The sequence below is a fragment of the Strigops habroptila genome, chromosome 13 (genome assembly GCF_004027225.2).
Source record: "Strigops habroptila isolate Jane chromosome 13, bStrHab1.2.pri, whole genome shotgun sequence".
In the NCBI taxonomy this organism is placed as follows: domain Eukaryota; kingdom Metazoa; phylum Chordata; class Aves; order Psittaciformes; family Psittacidae; genus Strigops; species Strigops habroptila.
The window spans coordinates 8008961-8027969 of NC_044289.2; the positions used below are offsets into that span (position 1 = coordinate 8008961).

At 41.6% G+C, this 19009-nt stretch overlaps 1 protein-coding gene across 2 annotated transcripts in view; it reads right to left on the reverse strand.

Annotated features, from left to right (window-relative positions):
- Positions 1-6304: 6304 nt before the first annotated feature.
- The window catches only part of TSHZ2 (teashirt zinc finger homeobox 2), a 228961-nt gene continuing 216256 nt past the window's right edge, over positions 6305-19009 (reverse strand). The window contains exon 3 of one of the 2 annotated variants that reach the window (XM_030503335.1): positions 6305-15710. Coding sequence is in view for 1 of the 2 variants with exons in the window: in XM_030503337.2 (XP_030359197.1) it covers positions 15709-15710 (2 nt within the window). In the remaining variant the exon portion in view is untranslated. The remainder of the gene's footprint in view (positions 15711-19009) is intronic. The other variant, XM_030503337.2, reaches the window with a different exon arrangement.

The window sequence follows — 19009 nt, forward strand, 5'->3', positions numbered from 1 at the left end:
AATCTGAATTTTGGTAGTACCGCTTCCTCTTTGGAAGTTTTCTCCCTTTGTTTCCTCTGAGGTTCCTCCCAGCTCCCTACACACAAAATACTATCTCTGTGGGCTGAGCTGGGCCCTGCAGCCTGCAGGAGGTCACTTCTGCTGTTGTGTGACGCTTCCTAAATGTGTCTCTGCTTCTGTAAGGTAGAGAGAGGTTGTTACCAACAGTCTGTGTGGGGAGCACCCCTAAGAAGAGTCAGCATCACCCCGCTTACTTGCTTTTACAGTGGTGGATGCTCTGGGGTGGATGAAAGGGCAGGACAGATAACAGGAGATGTGGAAAAGGCAATCACAGCACCGGGGTTCCCGCTGCTCCTAGGAGTGTAGAGCGTGTTTGGGCATTAGATGGCGGTGTTGGCAAGGGAGAGCCAACCGCACCGAGCCAGGGGCTTGATGAGCCCTGAGCAGCCAGACCGGCTACCTGTCCTAATGCAGAGGTTACTTTAGGTTCCTAAATCAATTAGCAGTTGTGTAAAAGCAGATACAAATAACACAAACACAGAACTGGCCCGGAACAGTCCATGCATGCGGAAAGATGTTGATCGAGTTGAATAATTTGTAGCAGAAATCACAATATAACCAGAAAACTTCACTGACAAGTGAGATGAACCGAAGGGAATCTGTAGATACAGAAACGTTGTCTCTGATTTTCTTTTCTCACCCTATCAATATTTACTGAAATGTGTTGCTACAGAGCAGATTTAGTGTGCAGTTTAGCTGCTGGCTACCATTACTTTTGACTGCTCGAGATTTTACAATTAATTGATGCATTTAATAACGTGGTACACATCACTGAGACACATTGTGTGATTCTTAGGTACAAAACTATTTGCATGAGCAAATCTGGTCTGATAAACGCTTTGGCATTTAAAACTCATTTTAAACGTATAAAATATTTTCATTAATCCTCTCTGAAAGTCATGACCTAATTAATGATTTTTTTTTTTTGTCTTGGTGAATAATTACTTGCAAAGAACCTTTCTGGGATTTTATCCCTCTGTTTTCAGTACGGTTTATTGGAACAAGTGGTAAATAGTGAACCGGAGCCTGTGTTACCCGTGTGAGCTGAGGAAACAAAAGGCTGCTCAGATCTCTGATAATTCTGGAAAATCGGGGCATAGTTTTCACTTAAAAAATGCCCCCTCTTATCAAATAAAAAAAAAGTTCCCATTTTGTCATGAAATATGTTATTTCAGTTTAGGGCACTTCTGAATTTTTAATATATATATGTATGTGCTCAAAAATCTAATTAAACTTTGCTAAATAAAGTAATTCTGAGCAAAGCAAATGAAATTTTAATGTCAAAGTTGAGCATAAATAGTTCAGAGGAAAGAGAAGATCAGAAAAACTGAGTGAAATTATAATTAATTTAATTAATTTCAAAGCAGATTTTCACCAAACTTGTACTTCTTAACTCCTGCGTTCTTCCAACTATCTCCCACCACAACCTCCCAGCAGTCCCCAGCTTTCCAGCCAGCAGGCCAAGGTATTTCATACATCTGCTTACAGGTTTCTGTCCTTGACCTTATCTTTATTGTCTAGATAACACCTTTTCCAGGCTCAACTTTTTGGTAAACTTCAGTGCAAATGATACCTTGGCTGAAGGCTCTTCCCAGCGGCAGCATCGGGTGCTCGCTCTGCACCCACAAAGTTGGATGAAGGTGAGATTTGGCACTTTGTAATTCCTGTTTCTTTTTGATTTACCCTCGGCATTGTGTTCGGGTTTGTATTTCTTGTCTCCCTCCCTCTGCAACTGTTCCGTGAGGTTAAAAGGTAACTGGGCTCAATGTTTCTGTTCAAATTGGGTGTTGTAAAAGTCTGGTTTTAGCAGAACCTAAACCTGGGCCTTGGACATTTTGACAGAGTCTGTTTTCAGGTTGAAAAATTTCTTTCCCGATAAGAATTTGGGTTGTTTTCCTGTTTGAGTCCAAAAGCCTGAGCTGATCATCTTTAAAGCATTAGCACAATTGCTTACAGATGGACTTTTTTATATAGAAAATGTGATTTTCCCCTTCTCTAACCTAGCGTTATTGCTGTTTTCCTAAGCTCAGGGGCCTCTCATTTTGTTAATTTAACCTGAATGTGTTCTGGGATGAGTTTATCCAGAGCTATTGATATTTCATTAGTTAGTTTGGAAAAATAAGCAAACAAAATTCCTAAACACTTGTAATGCTGGTCAGTTCTTGTCAAGTACATGGGAATACTTGAATATCCCAGTGTGATAAATGGTTTAGATTTGGTTTTGGTTCTGGCATTCTGGTTTTTTTAACTTGTCAGTGATTTTTGAAGGTGGAATTACAAAACCCAGTTTTGAAACACCTTAATCACACCTGAATTGCATCATGCCGCTGACCTGCACGCTCAGAAAGCCACATTCAGTGAATTTGGTTGTGACTGCTTTAAAAATGAGGATCAGTGATAGTCTGTCAGCAAAAAGGACTTCTTGGTGGAGAGCCAGCTCTGGCAAGTGATCCAGGTAACTGAGGAATCGTAGCTATACCTGCATCATTCTAAGTTAAAGTTGAGTATTAACGTAAAGCTGGCATCCATTTCTAATCATGAAACTTCATATTTATGGTATATTTCTCTGGGCAATATGTCTTTTATGGAATTTAATGTTGCCTTTGCTGTAGCACCTGAAATGTCCAAGCTCAGCATCGCAGCCCTGTTCTGTCCGGTCCCTGTAGGAACAAGCCCAGGCCAGAGTCTCTCCAATAGTACAAAGGTGGAGTTCATCACCACAGTTAGACAAAGTCCCTAAATGCATCAAAACCATTAAAGCACCATTTCACAAGCAAAAGTATGTCTTTATTAAAAATGTTATTAATACATTTCTAGTGACAGTACCATTGCAATAAATATTTTCAGTGTGTGGGAAGACTTGTTTCCCAAATGCTCTTGTTAGTGTTGAGGTTTATCTGATTGTCTCTGCAAGAAGCCTCCTCTCCTCCCTCACTAGGGCCCTCCAGATGTGAGATGCATTTAATATTTCAGGGCGTCAAGCATATTTTGCAGGACAACCAGGGGCACTGTCAAAGTTCTTAGCCCAGTTTACTGTTTGGGCCACAGAAAACTTTGCCAAAGTCCTAAATTTTACAAAGCTGAGTGGTCTGGATGTTGCTCCACAAGACTGCAGAGGGCTGATATGCTGAGAAAAACAAAGGCAGCATCTGAACTGTGTTTCCCCAAAGCACAGCCTGGTTAAGAACTCCTTTGGGGCACACCGTTGGTGTTTAAGGTGCTGCAAAGCCCTGGGGCAGGGAGGAGCTGGATACCTACTGTTTTGTGCTTTCTTTACCCTACCATTGTATCCTTTTACTGAATCCTGTATGAGCACATTCCTTTTTCTGCTTGCTCATTTATGGTGCCAACTGTGCTGCTGCTCACCAAAAGCAGGGCATGCGAGCAGACACAGCTTGAGGAAGGGCCTGTTCAGCCCCTCTGTACATGTAGCCTAAATCTTGCTGTGCGTTTGGTGCCGCTGGTAGGGACCAGCTTGATGCAGCCTGAACTTTATACTCCATTTTTGGGTTGTTTTTATTGTGATATTTATTACTTCTTTTTCCATGAGGTCCAGAGCCCAGTTAAAAAATCTGATTGCTCCAGAATTGCCTCTGAGCTGGGGCTGAGGAGTCAGTGTGAGCAGGGACCGGACGCTGCGGGTGTGCAGGGTTGCCTTTTGTTCCTCTAAACTTTTGTTTTCCCAACCATAAATCTTAACAAAGCGCCCTGTGTGACATAATCCTCCCGGGGCGCTGTGCCGGGTGTGCTGTGCTCGGCAGCCCTGCCACAGGACAACTCAGAAACGTGGGATCAGCCACATTCATGCCCAGGTGTGAGCGATGGCTCCACGCGGAGGGGTCCCCAGCCCCGGTTCCACCTCATCCATAGCGGGGATCAGGGCAGTGACTGGGGATGCCTGTGAGGGCGGCCAGCTTGAGTGGCACTTCTGTGCTGTTAAACCTAAGGGCAAACAGTGGGTCCTTTCCATTTTGTGGTCTCAGGAAGGTCAGATAATCCCACAACCCCAGCCCCTGGCCCAGGCCCTCCTCTCCTGCCTCCCTGTAGATTTGTTGATGTCCCACCTGAACTCCTTTGTACCATGACCTTGGTGCCCTTCCAGGGCTAATCGATGTCTCTTTAGCACCTGCACTTCACTCTCAGACCAGCCATTTAAATTGTAAAACACTCAGCAAAGGTAGACAGAATTAAATTTATTCCTGAATTGTTGAATAATGTAATATCCTTGTTGTACATAAAAGAATCACAAACCATCCAGTCTGATTTTCCTATGAAAACATTTAACTTTTATTAAATCAAGACAGTTTTAAGGAACAGCAAAAAAAAAAACAAAAAAAAAAGCAAAACCAACAACTGAACCAAGCTTTCGAAGTTGCCCTGTAGCCAAAACATCCATCTGAGAAGCTGAAGGGTTGATTTTGTTTGTTTGTTCTTCTGTTGGAGTGTATCACCAACAATTAAGAAAAAACAGACAAGAGATACAAGTTCAAACCCTTGGAATAAATTAGAGCAGTCTCTTAATCCTGCTGAGAGCTGCCTACAGTTGGCAGTCTCCATCAACACGGGAACGCTGCAGCACGGGCTGGCTGATCCTGCCGGCCAGAGCCAGGGCTCCAGGACAGGGCAGACAGGGCTCCTTGAGGACCACAGGCCTGGCCCCGCAGCCTTACGGGATGGCATAAGCCAGTGGTCGTGAGCAAGGGCAGGAGGTGAAAACACGCTCCAGTGGCACAAGTGTTGCTGCTTCGGGGTCAGCGCCTTGCGCCTGGCAGGTGAGGCTCCCTTCAGGCCAGGATTTGGCCCTGTACGTATAAAACATGCCTGAACCATTAACTGTTCTTCCTAGGAAAGTGGTAGAGGACCCCGTGCTGGAGTTAAGTCAGAAAGGCTAGACAAAGCCCTGGGGAGCGGTCTGTGGGGAACAAACCTGTATTGGAAGACAGCAAGATAAATTGGATGATCTAATAGTCCTTTTCCATCTCTAAGTTTTATGATTCATTTGTTATTTTAGCCATCTATATATATTTTTTATTTTACCCTAGAGGGGTTTCTTGAAATGTGTGCAATATACTCCTTAAAAAAAAAAATCACTTAAGTCAGTGTTGCAGGATCCAAGGCACTGTCTCCTGAGTGTGTTTGCTAACGAACCACCTGGTGTGTCGAGGTTGAAGGGGGGCTCCCATAGGTCAGCCATGGGGGGCTGGTGTGGGATGGTCACACCAAGGAGTGGGTAGTGTTAGAAGGGTGCAAAGCCTTGCAGTGGACATGGGCAGCTGAAGAAGGGGTGAGTGATGCCTTGGTGGTTCCTGTCCTCCAAACCAGGCTGGCAGGACCCCAAGAGGGACTTGGGAAAGGCAGGAGGAATCAGAGAAGAAAGGTGATGGTGAAGTGAGGGGAACTCACCCAGCACTTTCCTCCCCTCTGCTCTCCCTAGCACAAGTGTGGGGATAACCATCCTCTCCTCCAGTGACCGTAGAGCATGTGGATAGGATGTTTGGCCCCCGGGACTGTGGCCGCTCCACCAGCCAGGCTGGTGCGAGATGGGTTCTGCTGCTCATTGTACATACCACGGCGAGGAGGAGCAGTAGCAGCTGAACATGGCCATGGATGAGACTGTGCCTGTCCAACCTTACCGAGCACAAGCCTGGAATCTCTGCCATGGAGAGCTGCTTCTTTTCGGCAGTCAATAATCCATCAGGGCTGGGGCGGCAGCGGTGTGTGCCACTGCACTCGGGCGCATGACACATCACCCCGCTCCCAGGGACGTTACGGGGGACGAGGGAGTGCTTAGGGAAACTAAGTGTTAAACAGAGCCATCCGTCTGAGGTGGAGCACTGGGAGAAGGGTGTTTGGTATCTCAATCATGCCTGGTTTATGGCTAGCGAGCCTTGAATTTGTGTGACAGCAGCCCAATGCCTCGCTGTAGATTACACCATAAATAACGCAGGCATGGAGTGGTCAGAGGAGCCAGATGAGGGAAAGGAAAAAGATCCATAGAAACAAATGCAGGGTGTGGAGCTGGATTTTCCTTTTTCCTTAGTTTAAGTCATTATTATTTAAGTGAAAGGAGGCTGCTAGAAATTGTTCCTGAGTTTTACTGAAACAGGCACACTCCTGTGGTTTTTTTATTCCCACAGCCTCTCCAGGTCAGTCTTTTTCTCCCTGCAGAGAAAGGAAGGGGGAAAAAAAAAAGGAAAGAAAGAAAGAAAAGAAAAACCCACACAAAAATCAATCCATCAAATGTCATTACAGATTTATTAAGCCTGATGTAGAAAGACTTTTAACAGTAACATCTTCAGAAAGCATAAAAAGAGCACTTCTGTTCAGTCTTGTGCTTTGAAAATCTAAATATATTTTTATCATATAAATAATTCTTTTCATGTTTTAAGTGCATCTGTTTTTTTTTTTTCTTTTTTTCCTTTTCAAATTTCCATTTTACAATTGGCCAAAACTGAAGTCTGCATTGACTGAAATGAAGCCATTTGCAAAGCTAATGATGTTGTGAAGCATGTCTATGGTGAACCATATCAGCTAGATTTCAGAAAGGTAGTTCAATGAGTGCAGCATTAAAATGAGGGACAGCCTCCAGCAAAATCATAATTGAACACACCCAAGTCCTTAATGTCTGCAGTTGGGTTTCCTGATGCAAATTACGATAACATTTCAGATGTGAGCAGTCGCTTTCCAATAGCTGCAGTGGAAAAGAGACATTTTATGCCACAAAGGAAAGAATTACCATGTTTAAAAATGTAAATAATATATGTATAGAAACCTTTTTTATGGAAATGAGGCATTCAGGATTATGTGAACAGTTTGGGCTATTTTTTTTTTCCTTTTAAACACAACAGATAAAGATGAGTGATCTATTATTCAGGGCTTTAATTACAGTTCTAAAACTGCAGTGATTTTATTAAAAAAAAAAAAAAAATATCCCTGGGCATAAAAAGTGATGTTTTCTATGGTAAAGTTGAGGGATTTTTTTTGTTTTTTTGTTTTTACAATATATTTACCTTGGTAAAAATACAGAAATAAAAACCACCATTACAAGAATCATAGATTTCAATGCTGCAAAATCATACACAGAAATACATCTTAAACGCATTGGAATGCAGTCATCTTCCTGTATCAGAAAAGGCCTTAGATAAATAGGTTTGACCTGATTTAAATTTAATGAGATACATAGTCCTGATTGTTAATAATTGGTTTGGGGGAACCCAAAACAATAAAAGCAGTAATCTCCTCTAGTATAAATTATACGAATTTATTTAGCAATCATCAACCAAAGGAGGAAAAAAAAAATGCCATTAACATTATCAATTTGTTTAGTTTAAGTTAGTTATAATAAGCAAATAATTTGAAGCAATATTGCCAGCCTGGCTTTGAGAAAGACAGGGAATATTGGGAAGATGCATCTCTGTGCTGATGCTTCGGGGCCACTAGGTGGTAGGGTCCTCCCAGCAGAAAGGGTTCTGCCATTGCAGGGACCATTCGTAATCATCAAACCCAAGTGAAACATGGTTTTGATTAAAACAGCCTGTTGGCTCAATAATCTTAGTAATTTTAAAAACATCCTTAATGTGGAAGAAGAACACTGCAATGTCAGAAATGGCCTTGGGGCCCATTATGAACAGCAACAAAATAAATAAGGAGGAGAAATGAGAGGTCATGAAGACAAAATTAAGCTAATGTTTCAAAGTTTGACAATTATGAATTGTTCCTCCAAGAAGATATTAAAAAAAATAATAATTCAGGCACTATTAGATAAAATACAAAGAGAATAATTGTACATGTATGAGTTTTCCCATGGGACTAGCATGCTTTAAAAGCAAAACTTGACTTAGATTTCCCCTCTTCCCCCCGCCCCCCTTTATAGCCAGCAATTGGGCAGGTCTCATGCAAACACAGACTTGCATTTCAGAGTTCCTCCAAAAACTCATCTCTAATTCCTTTATGAGCCATTAAAAGATGATGACCAAGAAAACAAACAAACAGAAATTACAAGCATATTTTCTATTAAAAAAAAAAAGTATTTCCCGTCATGAACCAATTTTTGTAGGAAACCGAAACAAGCAAATATAACAAAATCTGTGTTCAGAACATGGCAATAGAGTTAATATATACAAATATGTACAGTATAAAAATGCATCAAAGGCGCGACTTTTCATCCAAACAAGCTGCAGTACACAATGAAAAGCAGCTTGCCCCCCCCCTCACTCTAAGTATACAGGCAATATATTCTATACAGCATGCACTTGTTACAAAATGAGTGCAGAAGCACTGAAACATTCTACAGATAAAGTCACCGTGAGTCCTCTCGGAAAGGAGTCCCATTCGTGTTGTTCATATAAAAAATGTGTTTAATCTTTCTGGTTTGAGATTGGTAGTATATACATTTATTTTTTTTAAAGAGAAATGAGCTTTTGATTTTTTTTTTATTATTATTGTTATTATTATTTTTTAAACAAAATTCTAGACCTAACACCACGGGTCACAGGTGTAACCTGAAGATGCTGCCAATAACAAACTTACTACATACCACAAGCGCTGGGGCAGAGCAAAACCATCAGATTTACTATTATGGCCACTTATGCTTTATTATTTAAAATGGGGGTGGATCTCTAATGATTCCTGCTGACGTATTCAACATAATAAAACCCAAAACAAATGTACAGAAAAAAACCCCAAACACAAAAGGATTAAGAAGTGATGCCTAAGCACTAGAGACAAAAGGGCACATATTGTACCGGAGACATATGACAGCGAAGTACCCTGAGCCAAATAAGAACTGTTTAGCTTGTCAGCTTTTGCAACCTGTATTGCACATTCCAGCATTTGCTGCGTTATAAAGCCAAAATACTGGGTTGTACATCCTGAAGATATCTGCTGCCTCACTTGGTGCCAGCAGTGCCCAGCTGTTACTTCAGCCCCGGCATCATTGCCTGATCATGAGCAGAGGCACACCTGCACGGTGTACCTGTGTGTGCACAAGCACGCGAGTGTGTACAGGGGAAGAGGTCTGTATCTCGCTGCAAATCTACCTTGATATATACAGGTATGTATTGTTTTAACGTTACATGAGTAGTTAGTAAGTGAACGCATTGCCCATATAAATCTTCCACATTTGAGACAATTGCATGGATGTTTAAGTACTGCAAATGCATCCCTCGCCTGGGCTGATGACCACATGGGGATGTGGCTTTCAAGGGAAAGCATTCCTTGCATTTAGCGTAGCTGCATTTTTGCAAGATATTATTTTTGTTTTCTTTTTAAAATATTGATCTTTTTTTCCTGCTATCTCATCTAATGAAAGAATTTGTTGCCTTTACTTAGACCAAAAAAAAAAAAAGAAAAAAAGAAAAAGTTTGCTCAGCTAGATGGTATGGGCTCAAGTGGAGATGTTCGATCTGCCAGGATTAGTATTTAATCTGTTGTCTCAAACAGGGCTTTTTACAAAAGCCTGAAGACATTTCATGAGCTGAGAGTGATGATGAACTGGAAGTTTATTACTCTCTGCAGTTAATTCCAGTGGTACAGCTATTTCACTTTTAAAAATGCTCTCAAAGAAAATATTGGACGGACACTGTTGTGCAAGAAACACCAGTGTCACCTTAAACTTTATCACATTTCTGCCAGCATAGTTAAAACAAAAAAATGACCACTAGTGTAGACTGAAGGATACCAGGATAAAAGTGCTTGCACTTGTATAAAAGTGGTCCAGCAAAGCAAAATAAGCTGTACCAGTATAAAGTGCTTTATAGCGATACAACTGTTTTTACATGAGGACTTTCATCAGCATAGTCACGTCAATAACAAAGTTTTGCAATCACTTCCCTGACATAACTATAAAACTTCTGAAGTGCAGCCTGTGCCTTCGATTTAATCTGCACTGAGCTAGAGACTGTTTGCTGAAAATGTTTTCAAAACCATCTAAACATGTTAGGAATCCAAGGTTCGGAGCATAAGGACAATATTTGGAGCCACGTAGGCAGAGGATAAACATAGTGAATTCAAAGGAGTAGCTCTGGATTTACACTGGAATAAATGCATTCAGAATCTGGCTTCTGTGTTTTAGATACTGGTATAAAGCTGAAGTCTGAAATGAAGTTGGAGGGAGGCGGTTGTAGGGAGGATTAGGAACATGCTGGCACAACACGGCACAGTGTGTGTGGGATGCACACCCAGGTTTTATGCTTGGCACGTGTTCATTTGCAAAGGTATGTTGGCTTCTTATTATCACCATACAGCCATTGTTTTTATTTTGTATTCTTTCACTTCAGCAGATAATTGGGGAATAAAATCCCTAATTTCTGCGTGCTTGTGTGAAGTCAACCACTGCAGGGAATAATTAAGAAGAAAAAAGAAAATCCAGAAAGCATTTCTGGAATAACTACATAATGGCTCATCAGGGCCATCAACAGAAAGACTTATCGTGACTTCAGGTACTGACAAATTAGGGCTTCAGCTTGATGAAATGTGAATTGAAATCTAGCTTCAGATGCATGCTATTTATTCTACAGATAGAAATTTCGAATGTTCTATTCACTGTGGTCGAATGTCACATATAAAAAGGCTCAGTTTACACCTACCAATGTCCAGATCCAACTCTTCAGCACCATTACTGAAAAGTTTTTAGTTTTAGTGAAATTCAGCAACCTCTTATTGATCATTCCCAACTGAGAACAGAGGTTTGGCAAAAAGGAAAGTTGCAACCTGTGGGATAAATTGTGAGGGACAGGAGGAAAATCAGGCCAGTAAAACCACAGTGTCACTGACCCCATCGTGACTTTGAAACTCAACAAAAAGCTGGTCTGAGGCCTCTTGGATGGCCAATAGCCAGGAATGACAACCCTATGTAGCTCCTAAACACACTTCCTAGGAGCAAAAGTAGTATGTTAGATCGTACTGTGAGAAGATGGGCACATATCAGTAGCGTTTTTCAAAATATATAGAGGAGGTTATATCAGTGCTGTTGCTTGGGGACAGATGGCCTCTAAAACCTGCTGTAATTGCAACATATTGATCTGGAATTTGTGATCAATACTGTCTTTATAGAGAGAATTTTAAATATAAATTGCATCGTATATCTGTTTGTGAAGGCAAAAGCCCTGTGTGATGAGATCCACCTCCATTTAGCCACGGCGCTTTCTCCAGCCTGAAAGTTATGATGGCAGCAGAGAGGGGACAGTGGCCTCAGCCCAGTCTGGCCTCGGGCACTGAACAGAGTCATTTTTTCCCTGGGAGAAAATCTCTGCCAAAAATTAGGTTGCCATCTTCCATCCCCTTGTGTTTTCTTAACAGGTTTGATTGCAAAACAATATTCACAGGAAGACCAAAGCGAGGGGTTGACCTGAGCAGCTGTGCTTGAACCAGAGCAGCACCTTCACGGCAGGATTGGGCCACTGGGAATTAGCAGAGGGCAGTGCTACAGAAAGGAAATGTCCCTTTGGGTAGCTCTCACACAGAAGCTGCCCTGCACAAAAACTCTGTTCCTTTCGTGCTTTCCTGCTAACCAAGGGCAGCTCACTTTCTGTGCAAAGCCATGGATGCTTCCCAGTGAGAACATCCCCTTCTACTTTAGGAACTGAACTGCAGGTATTAATTAGGCAATAAATCTGGCTTTTTATCAGAACACATGTAAGGAAAGAAAAAAAGACCAAAATTGAGAGAAAAAATTCCTGCCATCTGAATGTGTAAGGGTTAACTCAATAGCCTGTAAAACTGGCTTGGAAGGCTTCAACCCCTATCATGTTAATATATAATTATTGATTTTTAAAATGACTCCTTCTATCCTCCATGATCTCTAAAAAAGCTAGGGAGGTCAGTCTTGTAAATACTTTCACAAGTAGGTAATAAAGCCCATGACAAGTTGCATTGACAAGTAATCACTGGGCAGGTTTGTTAGTAGATTCTCAAAGATTTTTTTTAAACCAACAATTATTATTGTACTAATGACAGCCATTTTTAAAGGTAAGTGTCCTTCTCCCTCTCAGCTTAAATAATAAGAGCCTGGAAAAAACACCTGAGACTGATCCACTGAAATTCTTACATATTAGGCTCCAAAGAGATGCTAATTACATCTCCCTCTTTTAAAATAGCACGTTTTTTAAGGTGATATGGCTTATTTTGACATGGATGGTGGCGGGAAGGGAACTATGGTTTCCGAATAAATCTCTCAAAGCAGTGCATAAGGGTAACACTTCTTACTGCTTTATTGCAGCGCAAGAGCATAAAGAGCTTGGATATGTGGTGTATCAATATGCCACTTGTTAATAAGCAAGGATGTGAATCATAAATATTCGGCTGTTTGATCACCAGGCTTTTAATTAATGTTTTGATGATATCCAATAAGAATAAAAGTCAGACCAATAGATATTGAGTAGATACGACAGAGAAAAGATGCAATGATTTTCTGTGTTACCTGATTTATATGACAGATAAACTATCAACTCATCCAGTTTCATACAGGGAGAGAGGAGAGACATACTTTTTTTTATATCATATTGTAAAAAAAAAAAAAAGTCACTTAATTCAAATGTGTACCTAAAATGTTCCCAGAGGACAGCGATGCAGGCAAAATAATCAAGGTTTAGCACTGTGTAATAAAGGTTTGTGGCCAGATTTTAAATGAAGTAGCTATTCCCACACTTGGCTGTGTTGGAGTGAAGCTTCCTGAGCAGAATATGCCTCTGGGACAGCCGGACCCCCCTTGGGCGCACCAGTCCTCAGCTCCAGGGTCCCAGGTGCCAGCACAGTTGGTGACGTGGGATGGTGGGACCATGTTTCCTATCACCACCCCACTGTTCACTGGCTTTGGAGCACCGGGAAAGCCTCTTTTCTGCCAAAATCGAGCAGCTGGTGCCTCAAAGAGCCCCAGTCTTCGATGCTGTGGGCCACCCTCTTGCAGGAAGAATGCTCCTCACTCCGGATAGTAGCCCATGTTGGCACCTGTGTGGCTCGGACATGGCAAAACATACTACACAGAGGGTTTCTACCAAAGCAGATGGCCCAGCACAGGGCACAGGATCAGGGTCGTCTGAAGTACGTGGGAACGTCACCCGCTGGATGCCACAATAAGCCAAGTACTTTTTCTAGAGCATCCAAAAGGAGTGGGGCTGGAGATACACACACAGTTTCTCCCAGGAGGCATTTTACCATGGTGTTTGCTGCCTTTGGGTCTGAGGCACAGGACCTACCTTGTGCAACTTCACTTAATAACTCTGAACTGGGCTGTGCAATTTAACAGCTTCTGAGGAGCTCAATGCTAATGCATTGATTTTGCTTTAATAGAATTTTGTTGTCAATGGCCAGTGCTCAGCACGGCGCAGGCTTCAATCTTAACCCATCTGAAGGCTCTGCTCGTTTCCAGTTGAGCTCCGTTCATTTCCAGTTGAATAGGTTAAGCAAAGACAGACCTCACTGTTCTCAATTCACTTTATGATCCTCCCATCATAAAAAATAATATCAGCACCTTGCTTTTCATGTCAGAACTACATTTGAGCTGCTATTCCCTATGCCCATGAGTAAATCCCATAAAAGCCGCCCCGTTGTACTGTCGCTATTTTTCCTTGTGGATGATTGATTGATGGATGAGTGCTGACACTTCAATGAAGCTATTTCGACTGCCATCTCAATCCGATGATGTGAGGGGTATATTTTCTGTCCATGCCTCATTACTTCAGAATGACATTCCTGGAACTTCATTTACTTTTTCCCTCCTTCCCTCAAGCGCCATATTTTTTCCCATCTAGGTTATGCATGCTATAAAAAAAGCAATTTGCTATTATATGTGGCATAAGGGCAACACTTTCCCTAGGAGGTAAATAAGAAGGGCCTTTTTTTTCTCCTCCATGTTGAGTTTAGGGATCATGTCAAAATTTCCCAAACAATGCCAAAACAGGCCCTTCTGTACAAGCCACAGGGAATGCAGTAAACATGTTTAGTCTGATTTCATGAATGCTGCACTGCAATTATATCCTTCAACATCTAAACAAAAACAATAGTAAAAGACATCCCAAAGCCCTCTCTTATTTGAGAATGATCCTCTTCTCAACTTGTGCCTAGCATACTTTGAATATTTCATTTGCAATGGAGTAGTGATTTGCAACCTGATCCAGACTTATTTTTCCTTTGAGGATAAGGGAAGTTCATCGTTCGACACAGAGATGGGTTTGTCTACTGGAGGTTGCTTTCGCTGTGAGGAAATGCTCAGCGAGAGCAAAAAGGGCTGTGCCTGATTTTCCAAGCAGTGCACTAGGTAACGTGAGACTTGTGACATTAGCATATCCTGGAAGATTTTGTGAGTTGACTCGGGACCCGATTTTAATCTGTGTAATACAGTATTCCCGTTAATAATAATGTATAATTAAGACATCCGTTAAAAATCCATAACGTTAATTTAATGGAGAAAATCTAATACAGTTCTATTGGAATTTTTACGTTAAATTAACTTTAACGGGCTTTTAATGGATGTCTTAATTAGATCTCATTATTAACGTGAATATTCCACAAATTAAAATGGGGACCTCAAAGTTTTAATGAAAAAAGTTACAAGCACAAATTTGAAATTTCCGTCTTTGTAGCCCCCTTCTCCCCAGGTCTCAGTTGACTTGAAGTCGGCTGTGCTTCCCAGCCCATCCGTGCCAGGCCGGCTGGAGAGCACGAACACCAGATTCTGATCTCATTTCTGGTGGCATAAATCCAATCTAACTCCACCAACTATAACAGAGAGCTTCAGATTTACACCCACCTAACTGAGAAAGGAATTCTACTTTTATTCTTTTATATCTATATATAGATACTTATATAGTGATATTTATATATAGATATACCTATATTTATATAATGTTCAATAATCTAATAATAGTACTTTTGTTTTAAAAATCACTCCATCGCATATGTCTTGCCATAAACCATAATGGAGATTTAAATATATATATATATCTGAGGAATAAAACAAACTGAAAATAATCCATTTCAAACAAATCTTTGGCAGCAACATGGTTAAGCATAACTATTTGAACAACTTGCACAGAAGATTAACATTGTTCAGAGGTTTTTTGGCTCAGAATCTGTTTTAACTTAATAATTCTTGTACTTACTGTGATGTATTGATCCCTAGTGCAATGACTGGATTGGGCAACCCAGGTGCAACAGTAATAGCTGCACAGAATAGAAACATTTCCTTTAGACAAACTATCCCAAAGGGGTTATAAATAGGAAATGGACATTACCATGAAAAGTAAAGCTTCCAATGTGACTGCATCTTGTGTAGCACACTTGGACATTAAACTATGAAGAATTTTTTTTTCCTGTCAAGTGTTACAAATTGACGAAATAAGTACATCAATGTTCTCAGTCATTATCTTACTTCAGTGGCACTTTGTTTTAGTGACAGCAAAAAGGGACAGTGGAGACCAGACAGCCCCAGTGCAGTTTATCAATGAAAATCTAATATTGTCCATAAGCAGGGGAGTGGAAATCAATACTTCATTACCAAATTGTTAGTGAGGATGAAGAAGAATAGCGGGAGTTTTTTTGGCAGTCTTCTCGGTCCGGGTTGCTGTGAGTTCAATGTCAGGATCGGAGTGACGTGCAGGGATGGGCTGGGTGCGGGGAGCCTGGGCTGGAGAGCTGGAACTAAGGCATTTGTCCTGCAAGCAGAATAATATTAACTGTTATTATAATAACAACTATTGTTACCAAGCTTCCAATCACTATTCCAGATTTTATCGAATACCTACTTTTAGCAATAGAAAATTCTGGAAATGAGACAACTTTGCTTTACTTTGTCCACCCATAAGCTCAAAAAAAGCAAGGACACAAAAGTGAGAATAAAACCTCCAGATCCTCAGGTCAGGGGTTAGTGCAGGGATTAGTGGGTAAACTCCAACTGATGCTGCGGCTTTGCCTGGTCCACTGAGCGTGTTCCTCTGCACCTCTGCTTTTCCCTCATGTCACTTAAGCCTGGACACTATAATGAGCTTCTTTCTGCTACCAGCCAAGAATATACTCTAAAATCCTCATGGTGAGTTGGACATCTTGGTACCCACACTGTGTTTAATTACCCGACTATCGCTGTGTTATTTCTGGTTGTTGTGTCACCTTCCCAGCATTAAAAGCTGCCGTTCTTCCAATGGACCTGTTCCATTCTGCAGCTACTAAAAGTGCTAAGTGACTCAAGTTGTGAAGTTGCTTCTACACAGAAGGTGCTTGTTTTATTTAATTTCAAGATGCAGGTTTAAAAGTTCAGCCCAAAGTAGAGTTCTTTTTTGCTTAAGCTGGGAGAAAGATACTGCATGAAGCAGTAGAAAAAACAACTGGAAAAATAGGGTGAGAAATGAGGCAGGCAATAAGTACAGTGAAAGTCAATCTGGAGAGAGCACAGAATAAAAAAGACTAGCAGCAGGCAAAGAGAAATATGTTACTGAAAAATATATTATCTGTTCAAGGCCACGGACATTTCAGCAAACACAACTCAAATCCTGCGGTGTGTTCCCTGTGTTCTGGCTAAATCAAGTGGAAATTCAGTAGTAGCTTTAAATAAAGTAAAATAAACTCAGTTTTCAAAAAAATTCCATATGAAAACAAAAAAGCCCATTGACTTCATGTTATTTAGCTCATAATTTGGTTTGTTTTACAATATCTTCACCTTTTCAGTTTTCACAGTGCTGCTGAGTTTTGCGTTGGCAACCCAAACCTGCTATGGAGAAATTGCTGGAAGGGAAGAAGAGGTTTTGGCAGCTGAATGTAGAGACTTTTGGCAACTGAGGGTGCATGGAAGCCAGTTTGAAATTGTGGTGAATACCTTAGGTCCACTTATAAGATATTAAAAGCAATCCATGTTGACACTTTAAAATGTTGTCTTTAAGTTTCAGAGGTAAGGCTCCAGAGCAATTCACACTTTGCAAAGCTATTATTTTTCACTGCAAAGGGACAAAGCTGTGTCAGTTTAAACCTTGTCTGAATTTTAAAGTAATCCAGAAGCCTTACTATTGCAATGCCTAGAGCTGAAATACAGTAATGCAATAAGCTGGCTCTGCTTCTGGCCAAGTTCTCAGCTGCAGAATCGCCCTCTGCAAATGGTCCAAGTGCAGACTGCAGAGGTGGTACAAGCGTTGGAATTTGCCTTTCTGAGTAGATTTCTGCAGCCCTCAGCAGGATGAAAGCTACCTGTGGCATGCCATGTTAGTCCTGCCTTGGAGCATATCAAGCTCTCTAGCAGCTCTGACATGAAAAGCATCTGCCTAACTCATGGATGTGGGATACTATGGGCTGGTCCAGCATAAGCCAACAAGAAGGGCAGTGGTGAAACAGCTGAATGCAAGAGCAAGAACTCTTGATTAATTCAATTCTGCCTCCAGAATGTCATTAGGACAATTAAGCAGCATGTAGTATTACTGAAAGTGCTAAATCTGGGAAGTAGACTTGGTTTGAAGCAAAGTAACTGCAGAGTACTGGTTCCCTGCCAGCGGGAAATATTTATCAAGGGCTTGGACTGGAAAACTGAGAAGCCAAACTCTTGCCTCTTTTTCTTTTTAGTTCATTGCAAAGAAGAGCCTTAGGCTTTTGTATTAGACCAGCTGTAAAATCAGCTTAGTAATATTCCCAGTCACTTCCCCATCACAAGGGTAGCATGTACAGAGCAACATTAAGGACACTGTTAAACCTTGGTAGAGCTTGCAGAGGCACATCAGGCAGCATGTGGGTCTATGAGAAACACTTCTGGCAACAAACTCATTCCAGTTCTTGCTCCTTCCTATAATTTTCACCCTATGGTATGACACAATCCTCAGCAGGAGTCCCCAGTGCAGAGCTAGGGCTGCACAGCCAGCAGGGAAGGCTGGAAACCTCTTCAACTGGTTTTGCTGCTGGAGGAAAGGTAAGATGGAATGAGGCATCCGGAAGCTGGAGGGGATCCTCTGCAGTGCTGCATGTGTGCAGGCAGGTATGGTTTAGCACTGCTATAAAAGCCGTTTGTGACAATTGTACAAACTTTTGGGGCTAAGCATCCATACACTTGACTAATGGTACCATCCGTGCATGATTAAAATCAACTGAGACTTGGTATTGATTTCAATGGGATAAGTACTTCACCCTGAGGTCTTTTGGCCAACCGAAGTCTCCATCCTTGGGTTTCTTTTTCTTGCATTGATATCACTGCAGGCTGGGACAGGACTGTGGGAAATTAATTAGTGTGAGCCCTGATCAATAAGGGTCATAGTTTATGTATTTCATTATCAAGTTGCTAAGAGATTCAGGGAGTATGTGGAGAGCTTGTCACCCACAGTCTAGGGCATAGCAGTCTGGACATTTAAACAGCACTTGATGGGCAAACTTTGCTGCTTCCTGGGCTTTTGCTGAAATGTAGTTCAACCTGTACCATAAAGAAAACCCTATCACTTAAATTATGTTATGAAAATGTGGTTGAGGGTGTTCATTATGCTGATGTCTTGTACAGCATATGTGAAATATCAGTTGCAGATCCTGACGCTTTGCTTTTATTTAACATTAATTATCAAGCCATCAGCAGATGTGAAAAGTTTTATCTATTTTAATGCAGATGTGTCAGGACTCAGGATTCCTTCTAACAATCACTTTCCTGCTCCTTGCCCGTGGCACAGCTTCCCTCTGCTCATTCGGATCTTGCTGTACAAACACAGCTGTGAAACTTCTGAAATAGGAGCTCTCAAACACGTCTGCGATCCGAGACAACTGTCAACTGTATGTTAACAGCTAATCGCCATGTGTCCGGCCTCCGCGGGCTGGCACCAGCACTGCTCAGCTGTGCCGCTTCGTCCCCACATGGCTCCTGGCTCGTGAGAGCTGTGGTGAGCTCACTCACACGTGCACACTCATGCCAAATCCCATGTTTTCGTTTGCTCCCCCTCTTCTCTCCATGGCCGAAAACCACACTAACCAAATGACATGGGCTGTCTGCTCATGGGGTGGT